Source organism: Arvicanthis niloticus, chromosome 3 (assembly GCF_011762505.2).
Source record: "Arvicanthis niloticus isolate mArvNil1 chromosome 3, mArvNil1.pat.X, whole genome shotgun sequence".
In the NCBI taxonomy this organism is placed as follows: Eukaryota; Metazoa; Chordata; class Mammalia; order Rodentia; family Muridae; genus Arvicanthis; species Arvicanthis niloticus.
This window is the reverse complement of record NC_047660.1, coordinates 83,343,167-83,359,600: the sequence shown is the minus strand read 5'-3', so window position 1 is coordinate 83,359,600 and position 16,434 is coordinate 83,343,167. Positions and strand designations below refer to the sequence as shown.

The window sequence follows — 16,434 nt, the reverse complement described above, 5'->3', positions numbered from 1 at the left end:
GTTGAAGAATTTTGGACAAAAAGCTTCATTAAGCTTAGAAATCTTATTGTATCACCTCTGACCTCTTGCCAAATGTCAACTGTATGAGATTGGTGCTGCCTGGTACTACAGCCAGGAGATGAAGCATTTGAGGGCTTCACAAACCTTCTTGACAGAGTGCAGATACATACACAAGGACAATCTGGAGTCTGGCAGGGACTTTCCACAACTCTGAGTTGCCTACTCATGAGAAGAAAGTATTCACTGCCACGTTTTAAAAAGTTATTTATTTTCCCTACACGTGTGCCTATGCAGTACCCACAGAAACCAGAAGGGGGTGTCGATCCCCTGTAGCTAGAGATACAGGGGCTCACAAACCATCCAACACAGGGGCTGGAAATTAAACTTGAGTTCCTTGGAAATTCAGCAAACACTCTTAGCTGCTGATCCAGCTCAGCACCTTCCCTCGCCTCTGTTTAAAGACAAGATCTCATATAGCCCAACTGGGTTCCCTATGTAGCTGAGGCTTGCCTTGAACTCATCCTCCTGACCCCACCTCCCTAGTGTTAGGATTATAGGTGTGCACCACCAAGCCCAGCTGCAATTAAAATTCTTTGTTGCTTTCTCTCTCCGTGACTCTGTCTCTGCATTTATCTCTGTGTGTGTGTCTGTCTGTCTCTGTCTCTTTCTGTGTGCATGTGTGAGTGTGTGTGTGTGTGTGTGTTTAAGTACATGCATGTCACAACCCACAGGTGGAGGTCAGAGGACAACTTGAGGGAGTTTGTTCTTTTCTTCAACCATGTGGGTTCTAGGGTTCAAACTCAGGTCATCAGACTTTGTGGTAAATTCCTTTACCTCCTGAGCCATTACCCAGGACCTGCAAACTTCAACTTTACTTAACATGTTGATTTTTTTTCTTTGTCACACACACACACACACACACACACACACACACACACACACACACACACACATTTCCCTTGGGAATTAAATCCAGAGCTTTGTGCATGCCATCTACCAATGATGGTAGACAAACGGTAGACAAACCATCTACCAATGAGCTACAGTCCTAGCTCGTTGCCAAGTTTTGATTCTCTAAATCCCGCTATTTGCCTCCGCTGTGTCTAATGTTTAAACTGTGTTTGTCCAGCACAGTATTAACTAATGGTCTGAGGAAAGTGACGGGGAAGCGAGAGCCTGGAGACCATGGATGGTGCCACAGGGCTTCGGGTGCTGCTGTGCTTGCTGTCTCTCCTCACTCTGCAGGCCATGCCTGCTTTGGGCTTGGCAACAGGCAGACCCAGGGGCACCGAGGTATGTGAGTAAGGCCGTAAGCATAGACAGGCAGTTGTGCCTGCACTGGGCCCTGGAGCTGCAGATCCTGCATTAGGGACCTGAGCCTCCCCCTCCCCCCAACCCTGCCGCCCCTCACCGGACCATTTCTGCCTGAAGAGGGAACCTCCCAGCAGCAGGAGGGAGGTGGAGGAGTAGAGAATACAGACCCCATCCCCACCCCTTAATAAATCGATCAGGGTCCCTGAGTGTCCCCACTCACACTCAGTGGTGGTTTTGTTTTGCAGAAGCGACAGGCTGTGGACACAGTAAGTTAAAGTCTTGGCAAAGGTTTCTGAGATGGGGCCCAAGTGGGGTTTGCTTTCTCCTACCCCTGTATACCTCTCTCAGTGCAATAGGCAGGGGGGCTCCCATCACTTGAAATTCGACCTTGTCCACACCTTACTTCATGTCTCCAGCAAAGAAAGGGGGTCTTCTTGGGAGGTCTGGTATATTCTTCAGGAATCTGGGCACCTTGCTCTAGAGTGGGAAGAATCTATTATTATTATTATTATTATTATTATTATTATTATTATTATTATTATTTACTTCAGACAGTCAATGGTGTGTCTATCAGGAGCTTGAAAGTCAACTGTAAAGTCACCTCTCGCTTTGCTCACTATGTCATCACCAGCCAAGTGGTCAACAATGCTGACAAAGCCAGGGAAGTGGCTTTTGATGTGGAAATCCCCAAGACAGCCTTCATCAGTGACTTTGCCATGTGCGTGCATGCCCTGCCTAACTCCTACACTCTATTCCAGTGGTGTCCATTCACCTGTTCAGCCTGAGGCCAGGGTAGCCAGATCTCACTTGGGGCATGGCCAGCCCTGAGAAGGGCAGGAGGAAAGAGGTCTGTTAGAGTTCTCACCCCCCACCTTCCACAGAAAATCAGAGCCTCTAACTGCTTGTTTTCAAAACCTTTGACTAGAGGAGCAAAGCCAGCATGTGATGTGGCTTCTGTGACCATGGTTATCTACCCACTACTCCTGGCCCTTCTGAGCAGTGGACAGTAGAGGCAGCAGACAGCAGAGACTCCCTTTTCAAGGAGTTGTGTGGACAGGGCCTTAGGCTCAGCTTACTCAGTATAAAGGACAACCCATGCAGTGAAGTCAGGCCACCACCACTGGGGACTTTTCCCTTTCGTGCAGAACAGCAGATGGGAATGCATTCATTGGACATATAAAGGACAAAGTGACTGCCTGGAAGCAGTACCGGAAGGCAGCCATTTTAGGCGAGAATGCTGGCCTTGTCAGGTAAGTTCCAAGCCTTAGTGGCCAAGCCTCCAGGACTCTCCCTTCTGCCTATCCAGGATGGAGCCAGGGACTGTGAGGTGCTATTGGGTAGGGAGCATCTCCAGGAGGATGGAAGCTTGAATAAACCTGTCTAAGCTGGCATCTGGGGCTAGGCTGGGGTACACGTGATCTTCTTCTGTCTTGTGGAGAAGTGAGTATCATCCTTGAGCTCTGGCCTTGACTATCCACATGAGGTAATCTTGGGGGGATGGTGTGATAATAAGAGAAGCTGGTTCTGAGGGACATGCTTTAGGTGTCAGAACTGTGCATGTCACCCTTTGTCTATTGTTGCCTCTTGTGATGTGTCCAGAGCCTCAGGCAGAAATATGGAGCAGTTCACCATCCTCATCACTGTTGGAGCCCAGAGCAAGGCGACATTCCAACTCACTTATGAAGAGGTGCTAAAGAGGAGACTTATGCAGTACGACATTGTTATCAAAGTCAGACCAAAGCAGCTGGTACATCACTTTGAGGTACTTTGCAAGTCCCCAGGCAAGACTCCTCTCTCTTTCTCCCCTGCCAACCAACCCCACACCCCACCATGGCTTCAAGCACTGGTTCAGCCCTTTCCCTTAGTTTAGGCCCAAAAATACAAGGAATGAGATTGAGTCCTCAGGGTGGGTTCCTGTGGGCTCTTCTTGGGCAGGAAGCTCCCTGAATCTCCCAGCTTTGTCATCCATGATCCCCCAATTTCTGTATCTGCTAAATACATCGCTACATTTTCCAGGGCTGCCATCAGATTACAAAAAATACTGAAGACCCAATTATGTGTCCGTCAGCATGAGGGACCAAGTTGAAGGGTTCAGGCATGCTCACCTTTCAGTTAGTATTTCTGGACTGCCTATGATAAGCCAGGCCCTGCTAAGGGCTGGGTGGGGACTGCACACAGTAGGAAGTCAGGTCCACAGGGTGCTTTGCTGAAATTTCATGTGAGCCCAAGTGGCTCCAAATGACATAGAACTGGTTTCCATGGTGCAGATTGATGTGGACATCTTTGAGCCCCAGGGGATCAGCAAGCTGGATGCTCAGGCCTCCTTCCTCAGCAAGGAACTGGCTGCTCAAACCATCAAGAAGTCTTTCTCAGGGAAAAAGGTATGTGAAGAACAGGGGGTGGGAGAAGGAGAGGGAGAGGGAGAGGGAGATGGAGAGGGAGAGGGAGAGGGAGAGAGAAAGACAGAGGTAACTTTCAGAGGGACCTTTCCAGTAACCAACCAACTTCTTCCAACCTAGCTTCACTTTTCTCCAGTCTACCACAGACCAATAGTCTATTCAGTTTTTTAAAACATTTATTATGTTTAATGGAGGCAGGGTCTTATCATGCATCCTAGACTGCCCTTAAACACAGAATCCTCCTGGCTCACCCTCCCATGAGCTGGGATTACAGGTGTGATCCACCCCTCCGGGTAGTCTATTCATGTTCTGGATTCATGAGAGAATCAGTCCACTGATGGAGGCAGTAGTACCTCATGATCCAGTCACTTCCCCAAAGCCAGACCTCAGAACACTGCTTGCATCAGGGACCAAGCCTTCAACATATGACTCTTTCAGTAGACGCTCTATATCCAAACTATAATGGGTGGATGTATCCAGTTGGCATCTCAGAAGTGTTCTAGTCTCCTGCTTCTGAGAGTATGTTGGCAAAGCCTGATCTGAGGTAGGAAAGAATAGTCTCAGACACTGGCTGTGTCTTGACAAGCTGCTCCAGTTTCCCCTTTGCCTACCCACCTCTGGTGAAAGATCACATAGACCAACCCTTAGCTTTGGGTTTTTTGTTTTGGTTTGATTTTTTTGTTTTGTTTTTGACACACAACTTTAGAAAGGTCTGTGACCTATCCAAGGACTTGTCACTGGCCACCCAGGATTCCCAGAAGTCCTGTTCTTTGCCCATTATGGGGCCTTGCAAATGCCCTGCTTCCCAGCTGGCCCTTAACCCAGGCCAAGAGCAAACTTTCAGCTCTCACAGCCTTTGCACAGGGACTCCATCAGTCACTGAAAAGAGTGTCTCTTACAATTTACCAGGATACCTTTCACTTTCGTTATCTAAAAATTATTATTAATAATTGTTTTTATGTGTGTGCAAGCATGCCACAGTATGTTTGAAGGGACAAGGACAGCTCTTCGGGTCACTTGTCTTCCACCTGTCAGTGGGTTTTGTGGCTCACAATCAGCCATCCAGCTTTTCAGCAAACTGCTGAACCACTCCCTAAATCCAGAACACCCTTCAAACAAAGCCAGACACCTTGAAATGTTAGAAAGCTTATTGTTGAGAGAGTGGGGGGATGGGTCCTCTAACAGTCACTGTCAAGCCTTCTATTTTAAAAGATGAACATATCTTCTATAATAAGCTAATTAATCTTTCAATGCCTTTAAATAAAACAGAAAGTACAGAAACAGAGAAAGTGGTGAATCACCTGTAGCTTCTGTGAGTGTCAACATCACTCAAACTAGATGACATCATCTTCCTGGGCCTTCCCTCTCCTCTCTGGTTTTGCCAACCAAATGACTGAGAGTTGTTGTTGTTGTTTAGTCTTCCATGTACAATGTTGTTGTCTTACTTTTTGTTTTTAAAGACCATATCCACTATATCACTGTGTAGCCCAGGCTGGTCTTGAACTAGAGATCCTCTTGATTTAGCCACTTGAATGATGCAATCATGGGGTCATGGGCATTGCTATCATGATGGCTTATAGCCTTTAACCCCACGTTTTGAGATGACTGGTATCTTTTATACTATCGTACTGCTATTATTTTAATCTTGTTTTTATTCCCTAAATGCTGGTGGTTATTACAGAAATTCCAACAATTCAGGAGCAAAAAAAAAAAAAATAGTCTTTTCTCTTACTATAACCAAGTGTACACACTCAAACCTAGAAGAATGGCCCACTGGGCTTACTCCTATGCCTGTAGGAAAACACATTCAGTTGTAAACACACACACACACACACACACACACACACACACACACACACACACACCTTAAGCTGTTTAGCAGGCATCCTATCTGCACCCCTGGTGCTTCACACCTTCTTTGCTTTCAGGGTCATGTGCTCTTCCGCCCCACTGTGAGCCAGCAGCAGTCCTGTCCCACGTGTTCTACATCCTTGCTGAATGGAGACTTCAAGGTGACCTACGATGTCAATCGAGACAAGCTCTGTGACCTCCTGGTAAGCCTAAGGCTCATGGCCCAAGCCCTAGAAGGCAGGGAAAGTCTACTGGGAGAAAGGTCTCTCTGCCTCTTTTCTGTTCCAGGTGGCCAACAATTACTTTACACATTTCTTTGCCCCCAAAAACCTGACCAACTTGAGCAAGAACCTGGTTTTTGTGATTGACATCAGTGGCTCCATGGAAGGCCAGAAAGTGAAACAGGTAAATGGTGGCTTTGAGGAGCTCACACAGCCGGAACTTCTCTGGCTCATCTTCATGTCGTGAAGGTTTGGCTGCAGAGAGTCTTGGGGCTTGTGCTGATGGACAGAGAAGGAGATGTAACTGGAAATCCCTACTGGAGAATCAGCCAGTTTCCTTGCTGTGCAAGTACAGGCGAGCACATCTCTTCTCAATTTTGAGACAAAGGATAATGGGCCAGCGGGTCACGGAGTTTCCCATGGAGAAGTGCTCAGTAGAGAAAGCCCATGCTCTGAAAATGCTGGGAGTGCCGGGCGGTGGTGGCGCACGCCTTTAATCCCAGCGCTTGGGAGGCAGAGGCAGGCAGATTTCTGAGTTCGAGGCCAGCCTGGTCTACAGAGTGAGTTCCAGGACAGCCAGGGCTATACAGAAAAACCCTGTCTCGAAAAAACAAAACAAAACAAACAAACAAACAAACAAACAAAAAAACAAAAAAAAAACCAAAAAAAAAAAAAAAAATAAAAAAAGAAAAAAGAAAATGCTGGGAGTGATAAATGATCTAGTGCTCTCAGTGCTTCGCCCAATGAGCAGGGAAGCCATATCTGCACAAACAGGTTCTAGAAAAACAGCTCTGGTAGGAGATGAGGGATCTCTTTAATGATCCTAGATACACCCAAACTCCCAGGCATTTATTCTCCCTATACTTGGTCCTTTTGCCTTCTCTGTGTCCCTCATATACCCCATCAGGGCTGTCTGACTGTCATCTCTGCTTGTCCACTGTGCATTTCTACAGTAGCTACCTGGGTTCCTGGAGAGAGCTATCCTTCAGCCTTCTAGTGGCTCTGACTCTCCTCTGACTTCCTGCTCTTGCAGACAAAGGAGGCACTCCTTAAGATCCTGGGGGACATGAAGCCAGTGGACAACTTTGATCTAGTCCTCTTTGGGTCTCAAGTGCAATCATGGAAGGGCTCACTGGTACCCGCGTCTAATGCCAATCTGCAAGCAGCTCAAGACTTTGTGCGGCGCTTTTCTTTGGCTGGAGGTAAAGAAGGGATCTCGAAATAGCCTGGTATCACTTTGTTTCCTTGGAATATGGCTGTACGTACGCTGATACAATAATATATATATATATATATATATATATATATATATATATATATAATATTACATATTTTATGTTTTCTCCTTTATAGCTACAAACCTGAATGGAGGCTTGCTCCGAGGAATAGAGATCTTAAACAAAGCTCAAGGAAGCCACCCAGAACTCAGCAGCCCGGCCTCAATTCTTATCATGTTGACAGATGGAGAGCCCACTGAAGGTGAGTGCCTCAGGGACTGCCCTGGGAGGCAGTGATCTCCTCACTTCCAGAAATGACCAAGCTGATGTTGGAAATTCATCGGTTGGAGAGGCCACTGAGGCAGAAAGTCAAGTGCTGGTCTGAAAACTGTTCAGACCACAAAGTCCATGGGAGCTCTGAGGCTCACCTCTGTCCTGTGAGTTGGTAACAGCAAGTGTTGTATGAAGCCGGGCTGCTTAGGGGCCCAAAGGATGGGCAGGGTTTACCTACGCTGTGCCAAGCCCAGGACAAGGGGCTGAAAAGCGATAGCAAGAGGTTGAGACATGCCTCTGCCCTCAAGCTAATGTAGAGAATCTCTACCATGGAAGCCAGAGGATCAGGTGCCACAGGGCTGTGCAACTCCTGACAAGAGGCACCTGGCTCAGGAAAGATCTGGGAAGGTGGCTTGGAAGAAGTAATCCCTGAGTTGGAAGGAAGCAAAGGAGGCAGGAAGAGACCTTGGCAGGGCCTGCCCAGCAAAGAGAACGTGTGCAGAACTGGACAAATGGGTGTGTGGGGGTGGGGGGATGGCCTGGCAGGGAAGAGTCACATCTGCCCGTGATGGGTCCATATGGTTGGGCAGGGCCTTCAGTGAGCTGTTTCCAGCTGTCACAGCTGCCCTGTGCTGCCTCCAGTTGTCACTGAGGACTGAAGTTGGTCTGGGATGGGAACCTTGGCTCCCAGGAAGCGTTTTCCAAAGGCTTCCAGGGCCCCCTATGCCTGACACCTAGCGTCCCATCACTGCCTGGATGTGTGGCTGCAGGGGAGACGGACCGTGCCCAGATCCTCAAGAACGTACGCAACGCTATCCGGGGCAGGTTCCCGCTCTACAACCTCGGCTTTGGCCACGACCTGGACTTTAGCTTCCTGGAGGTCATGTCCATTGAGAACAACGGATGGGCCCAGAGAATTTACGAAGACCATGATGCCACCCAACAGCTACAGGTCTCCCTGACCCTTTCCTCACACCATTATCAATGCCATGGGGCTTTGCTGGCCATTTGCCTATCAGCCTAGAGAAGATAGTTATCCAGAGCTGAAGTCAAATCCATGACCATAAGCAGTTACTTAACCTAGATTCCACTTTGTTCCTAGACTTCTGCTCAGGTTCCTGGGTGCTCTGTTTGAGGGACACTCCTTCTCCCTATCCCTGCAGGGTTTCTACAATCAAGTAGCCAACCCCCTGCTGACAGATGTGGAGCTGCAGTACCCTCCAGATGCTGTCTTGGCTCTAACCCAGCACCGACATAAGCAGTACTATGATGGCTCAGAGATCGTGGTGGCCGGGCGTATTGCTGACAACAAACTGAGCACCTTTAAGGCTGACGTTCGGGCTCATGGGGTAAATGGTGAACAGTGAGGGTGCTGTAGAAACTGGACAGTGCCTAGACACTCCAAACTCCTGTTCCCCCGCCTGACTATCCCAAGTAGTGTCTCCCCATAGTAGTGTCTTCCTCTCAGGAGAGGACATATATGCCCAGGCCCGGGGACTGGACAGGCTGGAATGGAACCAAAGCGGTATTAATGAGTTGTCATTCTTTGACTCAGAAGGGTCCTTCAAAACTCCTCACATCATCTGCTCCCAAGCATGAGAGAATGGGAGGCCAGTCTCTGCTCTCACTAGGTCTCATTCCTAGATACACCCTGTGTACCAGGCCCAGCATCTTGGCACAGTGAATGCCACTATGCATCTATGGAAGGTTCTAGGGATAGGAGACCTGGCTCACCCTCCAGGGTGTGAATTCAACCCATAGTAAGGTTGAGGGCTTAGGACTTAGGCCTGGAGGGGAGAGAATTAGCTAGAATCTAGCCTAGCTCTCTTCAGCTTTCTAGGCTATGCTATGTCTGTACCATAGGGATAGCACTGCCCTTGAGTGGGTATGTATCTGTCATGGGTAAGTGAAATAACCCACATAGTACCAGATGCAGGCCTGGGGATAAAGAACATCTTGGGAAAGACTTCATTATTGTAGCTGTAAATCATTATGCCATGGCAAGCTGACCAGAGCAGCCCAGCTGGATCTCTGTGACCCTTGGGAGAAGTGAACAGCAGAAACAGTAGGTGTTTGTTGGCCTCTTCCACAGAGAGTGACTCCATGGGAACAGGCTTGGGCCTCCTGTCCAACTGAGTCTTAGGTCTAGGCTAAGCCTGGCTCACAAGGGGTGGCTAGCCAGCATCTGCAGAATAAACAGATGAATGAATGAATGAATGAGTGAGTGAGTGAAAATGAATGGCAGCAGGCAACAGACAGGTGATGGTACTGAGAATGAAGATGCAGAGACCAGATGAGGGTGCTTGCCAGAGCCTCAGGTACTATCCAGGGCTTGTACTGTCACGGCTTATGGCCTTGCTCCCCTTCCAACTCTCAGGAAAAGCAAGAATTCAAGGCAACCTGCCTAGTGGATGAGGAGGAGATGAAGAAACTGCTCCGAGAGCATGGCCACTTGCTAGAGAATCATGTGGAGAGGCTCTGGGCCTACCTCACCATCCAGGAACTCCTGGCTAAGCGGTAGGGCCTCTGCAGCTGCCAGAAGTAGACTCTTGTTCAAGTCCCTGTTCTTGGTAGACATAGGATGGTTCTGAGCTTGCAGGCTGAAGGGAGCGGGTGTACTTTCCCCCCCTGCTTTACTCAGGGTCTGCAGTGTGGGTCTTCTATGTGGATGGGGATTTTGGAAGAGGATAGCCCATTTGCCCTATTGAGCTTCCTCAGAGCAGGCTGCCACTTGCCATGGAGCTGCTGTGCCCAGACATATTTGGCCCTCATCATCTATGAGGGAGTCTCTTCATCATCTATACTTAATGGGAGAGCAATACAAAGCTCAGAGAGGCAGGATACCGTGGTCACGTAGCAGGTAAGCTTCCTGATTATCTCTGAGGCACATGCCTCCGTTCTGCAATAAGTCTTGCAAGCACGAGATCCCTGACCCACAGCCACTGCTCAGGGTGGGTGCTGTGAACACTTGGATGTTTGGTGAACGAGGCAGAGTGAGCAAGTATGCAGGAAGCCACATGCCCTCCATCACTTGTACAGAGGCCTTGGAGTTGAGCACATATCTCACACACAGGATGAAGACAGAAGGGGAGGAGAGGGCCAACCTGTCATCCCAGGTCCTGAAGATGTCACTGGACTATCATTTCGTAACGCCACTGACCTCTATGACTATCAGAGGCCTGACAGACGAGGACGGGCTGGAGCCCACCATTGACAAGACCTCGGAGGGTACAGGCATAGGGGATCCGTGGTCAGCAGGGCCATGTGCTAAAGTCCTCCCGGAGGTTAATTCTTTTCCTTTCTCCTTTCAGATTCTCAGCCCTTAGGTGAGCTTTTGGACTGTTGGTTTAACACCTGGCATCAAGTGATTGGAAGCTGACATGTGTTGTGTGCTCCCCCTCCCCGCCCCCAGCACAAAACCCATTGTTCCCACATCTTCCCTTGGCCCCACTCTGTCCTGGGCTTCTGCCTTCATGACAAGCTCAAGGCTGCATCCTTCATTGCCTCATGAGCCTTTGCCAGCCTTCCCTCGGGTCTCCATCAAGCCCCTCTACCCAGTGTGTATCTGAGGAAGTCGAGGACATTTGAGAGGCCCCTCAACTTCAACAGGGCTGAGCCTGGAGTAGTTTATCTCAGCCTGAGATTCACTTGTGGAGTGAGCTACATACCCTGGAGGTGGGGTTGGGTGTCAGAGTAACACTGTTTTCTTTGTCTTCTGCAGAGATGGTGGGACCCAGAAGAAGTAAGTGGCAGCCATCTTGGGGACCCCCTACTTCATCCCATCCTGCTACTTACCCTGTTGGCAATCCAACTGAGCACTTAGCTCTAACCAAAACCCTGGTTATCGCTAACCCTGGCTCCCTTCAGTGCCTCAGTGGCATTCCTTAGGGCAATCCCCCAGTGTAGACTGGCTTCCCCAGGGCCCCAATTATAGAAGACTTAGGGGGCCAGGCTATCTCATAGGACCAAACTTTTGTACCCATACCCTGAGAGGCATGGAGCCTGAGTGCTGCTTTAGTGCCCCCACTGTTTGTATCATCAGGCCGGCTGCATGAATGGGGTGTTGGTCTAGCTCTAGGAGACTGTGCTGCCCCACCTCTTAGTACTGTTTGTTGTCACCCACAGCGTTTGTGCTGTCAGCCACACAGCCTTCTCCTACAGCCCACCCCATAGACTCGAAGTTGCCACCCCGAGTGACAGGTGGTAAGTCTTGAGAGGGTCTTAAGGAGTCCCCTAAACGGCCCCATTGGACCAACACCCAATGGAACGGACTCCATATTGTGTTCCCAGTGGACACCGATCCCCATTTCATCATCTATGTACCCACAAAAGAGGATAGCCTGTGCTTCAATATCAATGAGGAGCCTGGTGTGATCCTGAACCTAGTGCAGGACCCTGACACAGGTATGGTGGGAATATACCTTCTCCTACCTTCCCTAGTTAAACAGAAACTATTGGGGTAGCCTTCACTGCCATCTGCCTTGCATATTGTCCGCTTGACAGGTGCCTCTCACCTTCCTCTTACCTCATGCCCTTGACTAACCTTATGAGTGTGTGACTCACACAGCACACAGAACCCATAGCCAGATGAGTCTCATACTTAGTCTAATGCTCAGGCCGTGCTCTCTTGACATCCTTGGGAATTTTTTTTAAAGGAGCCTCTGTCTCATATTAGGGCCTGAACACCACACAGGTCCTGATCATGGCTGGACAGAGCTGAAAAGCACCTCTCTAGCCAGGCTATGGTAGGGAAGGCTTGCCTGACCCCCAACCCCCTCCTCATCCATCCATCCAACTCCATGTCTGCTGAGCATTGACCAGGGGTTGGGATGCCGTGAGGAAGCAATAGGTGATCTGTTTCTCAGAGTGTCAATTTTGGAGCATGAGACTCAGCTTGGGGTCAGTGAGGATAGAGCTGTTCAGGGTCTTGCAGGTGCATTTCTAGACCTCCTATGAGTCTGTCCCTGTGTGAGGAGAAGGATGTCCACTCCTTTCCTAAAGAGTCCAGAGTTCAGAAGAGTAAGCTAAATATAGGGTTATCTAGTAGTTACAGTATAGATGGGGGGAGTGGGGAAGGACCAGTTTTGGAAGTGACATGGCCTGGGGCATGGAGGGGACCTCTGGGAAGGATATGCACATGCCTAAGGTTCTACCCTGACTGGATGGCTCCTCGCCCCACTGCAGGCTTCTCAGTGAATGGACAGCTCATCGGGAACAGGGCCAGCAGCCCTGGGCAGCATGAGAGCACATACTTCGGGAGACTGGGGATCTCAAGTCCCGCATCAGACTTTCAGCTGGAAGTGACTCCTCAGAACATTACACTGAACCCCAGCTCTGGCGGGCCAGTGTTCTCCTGGAGGGATCAGGCTGTGCTGCAGAAGGATGGGTAACTAGGCCTGGCCTGAGCAGGAGGAAGGAAACACACTGTGACATGGGTCAAGGCTCAGAGCTCTCATCCCAATTGTGTTGCCTGAGTCTTCAGAGCCCACATTTCCTAAGCAGTGTGACCAAGTGACATCCATAGGGCTTGTGCAGATGGCCAGACTCTGGACTACTCTACTGTCCAGTTTTTCTTGGTTCCTGGGCATGAGCTTTGGGGCTGGAGCCTTGAATCCCACCCCCAACTTCACCAAGCAAAGCCAGTCCCAGGCTGGCACAAAGGCCATTCCTTCCCCACAGCCCTCCTACTTATAGCACTGAATTCCAGTCCTCTGGTCTTCCTTTTTTAGCCCTTGTCATGTCTGTTCCTTCCTTTACTCGTTTCATCCATTTAACCAAGTCCTCGGAGCACCAGCATAACTGCTACAGGAAGCGGTGTTCTGACCAGGTGGAAGGTTCAGGAACTAGTGGGATTCATAGGACCCAGACTCAGATAGCCACTGATTACTAGCTATGCGACTTTGAGAGCATTACTTAATCCCTCTGAACCTTGGTACTTTCGCAAGGTCAGAGTGAAAACTGGGTGATTCAGTTTACGTAGAGGACTTGGCATAGGGCCTGGGACATTTTAAGGCATTCAGGACAGAGACATATGGGAGGGAACAAATAGCACCCAGACCTCTCAGAGTGAGGGCCACCGAGGATTGGTACAATGTCTGGGTCCCGGAGGATGAAAGCAGCTAATCCTGTTCTGATGCTTGCCTGGCCCTGCAGGGTGGTGGTGACCATCAACAAGAAGAGGAACCTGGTGGTGTCTGTGGATGATGGGGCTACTTTTGAGATTGTCCTGCACAGAACATGGAGGGGGAGTGCAGTCCACCAGGACTTCCTGGGTTTCTACGTGCTGGAGAGCTTCCGGATGTCAGCCCGGACACAGGGGCTGCTGGGTATGACTAGCCAGCCAGGCAGAACCGTGTGCTACTGTTCTGAAGCCAGGGTGTGCTCATGGGTCCTCATGACAGGCCAATCTCCAGAGCTTCAGAGATGGGCTGTTTAGTGAGGGTCTTGTCCTTCTTAGAGAAGGTGACTGAATATAGGATGAGACAAAAGCTAAGTGAGCTGGGGGGTGATGGGAGAAACACCCAACTCACAGAAAGGTCAGAGGTTGCCAGGGACCTAGTATGAGTGGCAGCCATTGGTCACCAGATCTGTGTGACACTTCTGTGGCTCTCTCTCCCTTCATCAGTAACCACGGCTTCTAATGCATCTTTGCAGGGCAATTCTTCTCCCCACTGGATTTTGAAGTATTTGACCTCCGCCTAGGCTCAGACCCTACAAAGACAGATGCCACAATGGTGGTGAAGAATCGGCAGCTGACAGTCACCCGGTGAGTGGGTTTGTGTCCAGCACTTCTGCTCTTGACTGCATTTTGTTCCCTATCATAAGTCCAGGCCCTCCTGGTGTCATGTGGGTAAGGTGAGCTTCCTGGGAGGTCTAAAGAGAGACAAGCAGCTATCTTGCCTGTTTTCAGAGGGTTGCAAAAAGACTACAGCAAGGACCCCAGACATGGAACAGAAGTGTCTTGCTGGTTTGTCCACAACAACGGAGCTGGACTGATTGATGGCGTTCACACTGACTATATCGTCTCTGACATCTTCTGAGCCCTCCAGCTAGCACAGCAGCCCTTGCCTGGAACCACACATGAAGGGGGAGAGGAGCACCAGATTAACTCCCCCTTCCTGAGCACACTGGTCCCTTGTGTCAAGACATCCTGTGATGTCATTAAAGAGAGGCTGTGTCCAATGCAGAGTCGGCTGCCTTTGGGGTGAGAGGTAGCAAGGGGGTAGCTCAGGACCTCATCAGACTCATCAGAGATGGGCAAAGAAGACAGAGATGGGAGGAAAACCCATCAGTTCTGCAGCACTGACTGCATCCTGTTCTCTGCTTGGTACCATGGCCTCTGAATCCCATAAATAAACCTTTCATATGGTCCAGGAACCCAGAGATGTGTGACCAGCACAACTAACCAGAGCGGAAGCAGGCCCTTTAATAAACGAAGAAATGGAAGTTAGATGATCTGTTGAAAATTCCTCAGCTAATGAATGACAGACATGGGTCCTCAACCCATGCTGTCTGACACCAAGCATATCACACATATGTCCTGTGTAGTTACCAGTCAGCTGTGAGGTGAGTGGTAAATATAAACACTTGAAGACTATTTGCAGGTAGATTTGGGGTCCCGAGGAAATCTTACAGGAGCAGGCACCTCAGGCCCTCCCCTTAGTCACATTTCTTTGTGGGGATGGCAGCTTATGATAGCCAGACTGGTACATCCTGGGGACAGAGGCAGCCACTGTACAAGGCTGGAATTCAATGGGCATCCCATTGTCTCCTTATACTGTCTAGAATTGTCCTGTTAAGACTCCTTTCCCTGGGGTTATCATAGAACTATGTAACAATGAAATATTGTACAGCACAGGATGATGCACCCCAAGTGGGGGAGCCATTGCCCTTTGTGTGAAGGTGGATGAGACCCTGCTCACTCTGGTTAAGAGTTTCTCTTTCTCTTCTGTCTTTGGATAGTCCCCATGACAAACAAAACTCATCAGGGCCCAGATTAGACAAAACCTGGTCTCAAGTAACATGGATATTATATTATGGGCTCATTTCAACAATATAATTTTAAAGAAGGAAAATTTATTTTGTCTTACAGTTCAAAGAGATACAATCCATCATGGCAGAGAAGGCATGATGGTAGGAGCAGGAAGCACCCACAGTCAGACAGCTAACTGACGAGTGCTTGGGCTTATCTCAGTTTTTCTTCTTTATGAGAAGCCCAGCTCATGAAACAGTTACCACCCAATTTATAGTGGGACTTCCTGATTTGATTAACCTAATATAGATAATCCTCTATAGGCATACCCAGAAGTTAACCTAATCTAGATATCATATCACAGGTATATAATACCTAGAGGCTAGACAAGTCTAGAGGCTTGTCTCTTCAGTGATTCTAGATCCACAATCAGAAGTAATTGTCACAAGTTTACCCCCTGTCAACCTGGCACCCCAACCCCAAACATATCACTTTTAATATATACCCTCTACTCCTTTGTTCTTATAGGCTCATGGCCCTCTCAATGCAAAACGCATTCAGCACAACTTCAAAAGGTCCCATAGTCTTTTTGTACTGACACAATTTAAAAGTCCAAAGTCTTTTCTGAGACTCAAGGCAATCTCTTGACTGCAAATGCCTATAAAAATAAAAAATGAGCCACACACTTCTAGTGTTTGCTTGTACACAAGTAAACACCCCCATTCCAAAGAGGGCAGAAAGGGGTAATGGGAATGACTGGGCCGAAGCAAGACTGAATGAAACTCTGCAGGGAAAACACCAAATCCTGGAGCTGCATGCTGAGCATCACATGTATGTCCTGTGTAACTCTTCCAGTCAGCTGTGAGGTGTGTGGTAAATATAAACACTTGAAGACTATTTGCAGGTAGATTTGGGGTCCTGAGGAAATCTTACAGGAGCAGGCTACTACGGTCTGGGTGCTAAGGAGTCTAGGTAGCCATGTCTCTCCAGCTATGGCCTGCAGAACACATAACCTCTCTCTTGAGTCAGACCCACCCCATGCACACAGATTTCCTCAGTAGACATCTTGCTACTTGGATTCCTCTATATCTTGGAATCTTCATTTCAACTGAGGCTTCACCCTCAGAGCTTCAGACTGGTTTCTCAGGGCCATCTTGCAGGGACTCTGACCTGCCACACAAGCCTAA

The 16,434-nt window shown here is 49.0% G+C and overlaps 1 protein-coding gene across 1 annotated transcript; it reads left to right on the top strand.

The window, feature by feature from the left end:
- Positions 1-1,118: 1,118 nt before the first annotated feature.
- Itih1 (inter-alpha-trypsin inhibitor heavy chain 1) lies at positions 1,119-14,725 on the top strand. The gene is made up of 22 exons (XM_034498485.2): positions 1,119-1,293; positions 1,560-1,580; positions 1,866-2,032; positions 2,460-2,564; positions 2,914-3,076; positions 3,582-3,695; positions 5,642-5,767; positions 5,853-5,969; positions 6,819-6,987; positions 7,139-7,264; positions 8,046-8,227; positions 8,439-8,624; positions 9,653-9,792; positions 10,349-10,503; positions 10,587-10,601; positions 10,997-11,017; positions 11,401-11,478; positions 11,566-11,679; positions 12,460-12,661; positions 13,429-13,601; positions 13,930-14,041; positions 14,186-14,725. Exons 1-22 carry the CDS (start codon positions 1,186-1,188, stop codon positions 14,313-14,315), a joined length of 2,724 nt encoding a protein of 907 aa, XP_034354376.1. The 5' UTR covers positions 1,119-1,185; the 3' UTR covers positions 14,316-14,725.
- Positions 14,726-16,434: the final 1,709 nt, after the last annotated feature.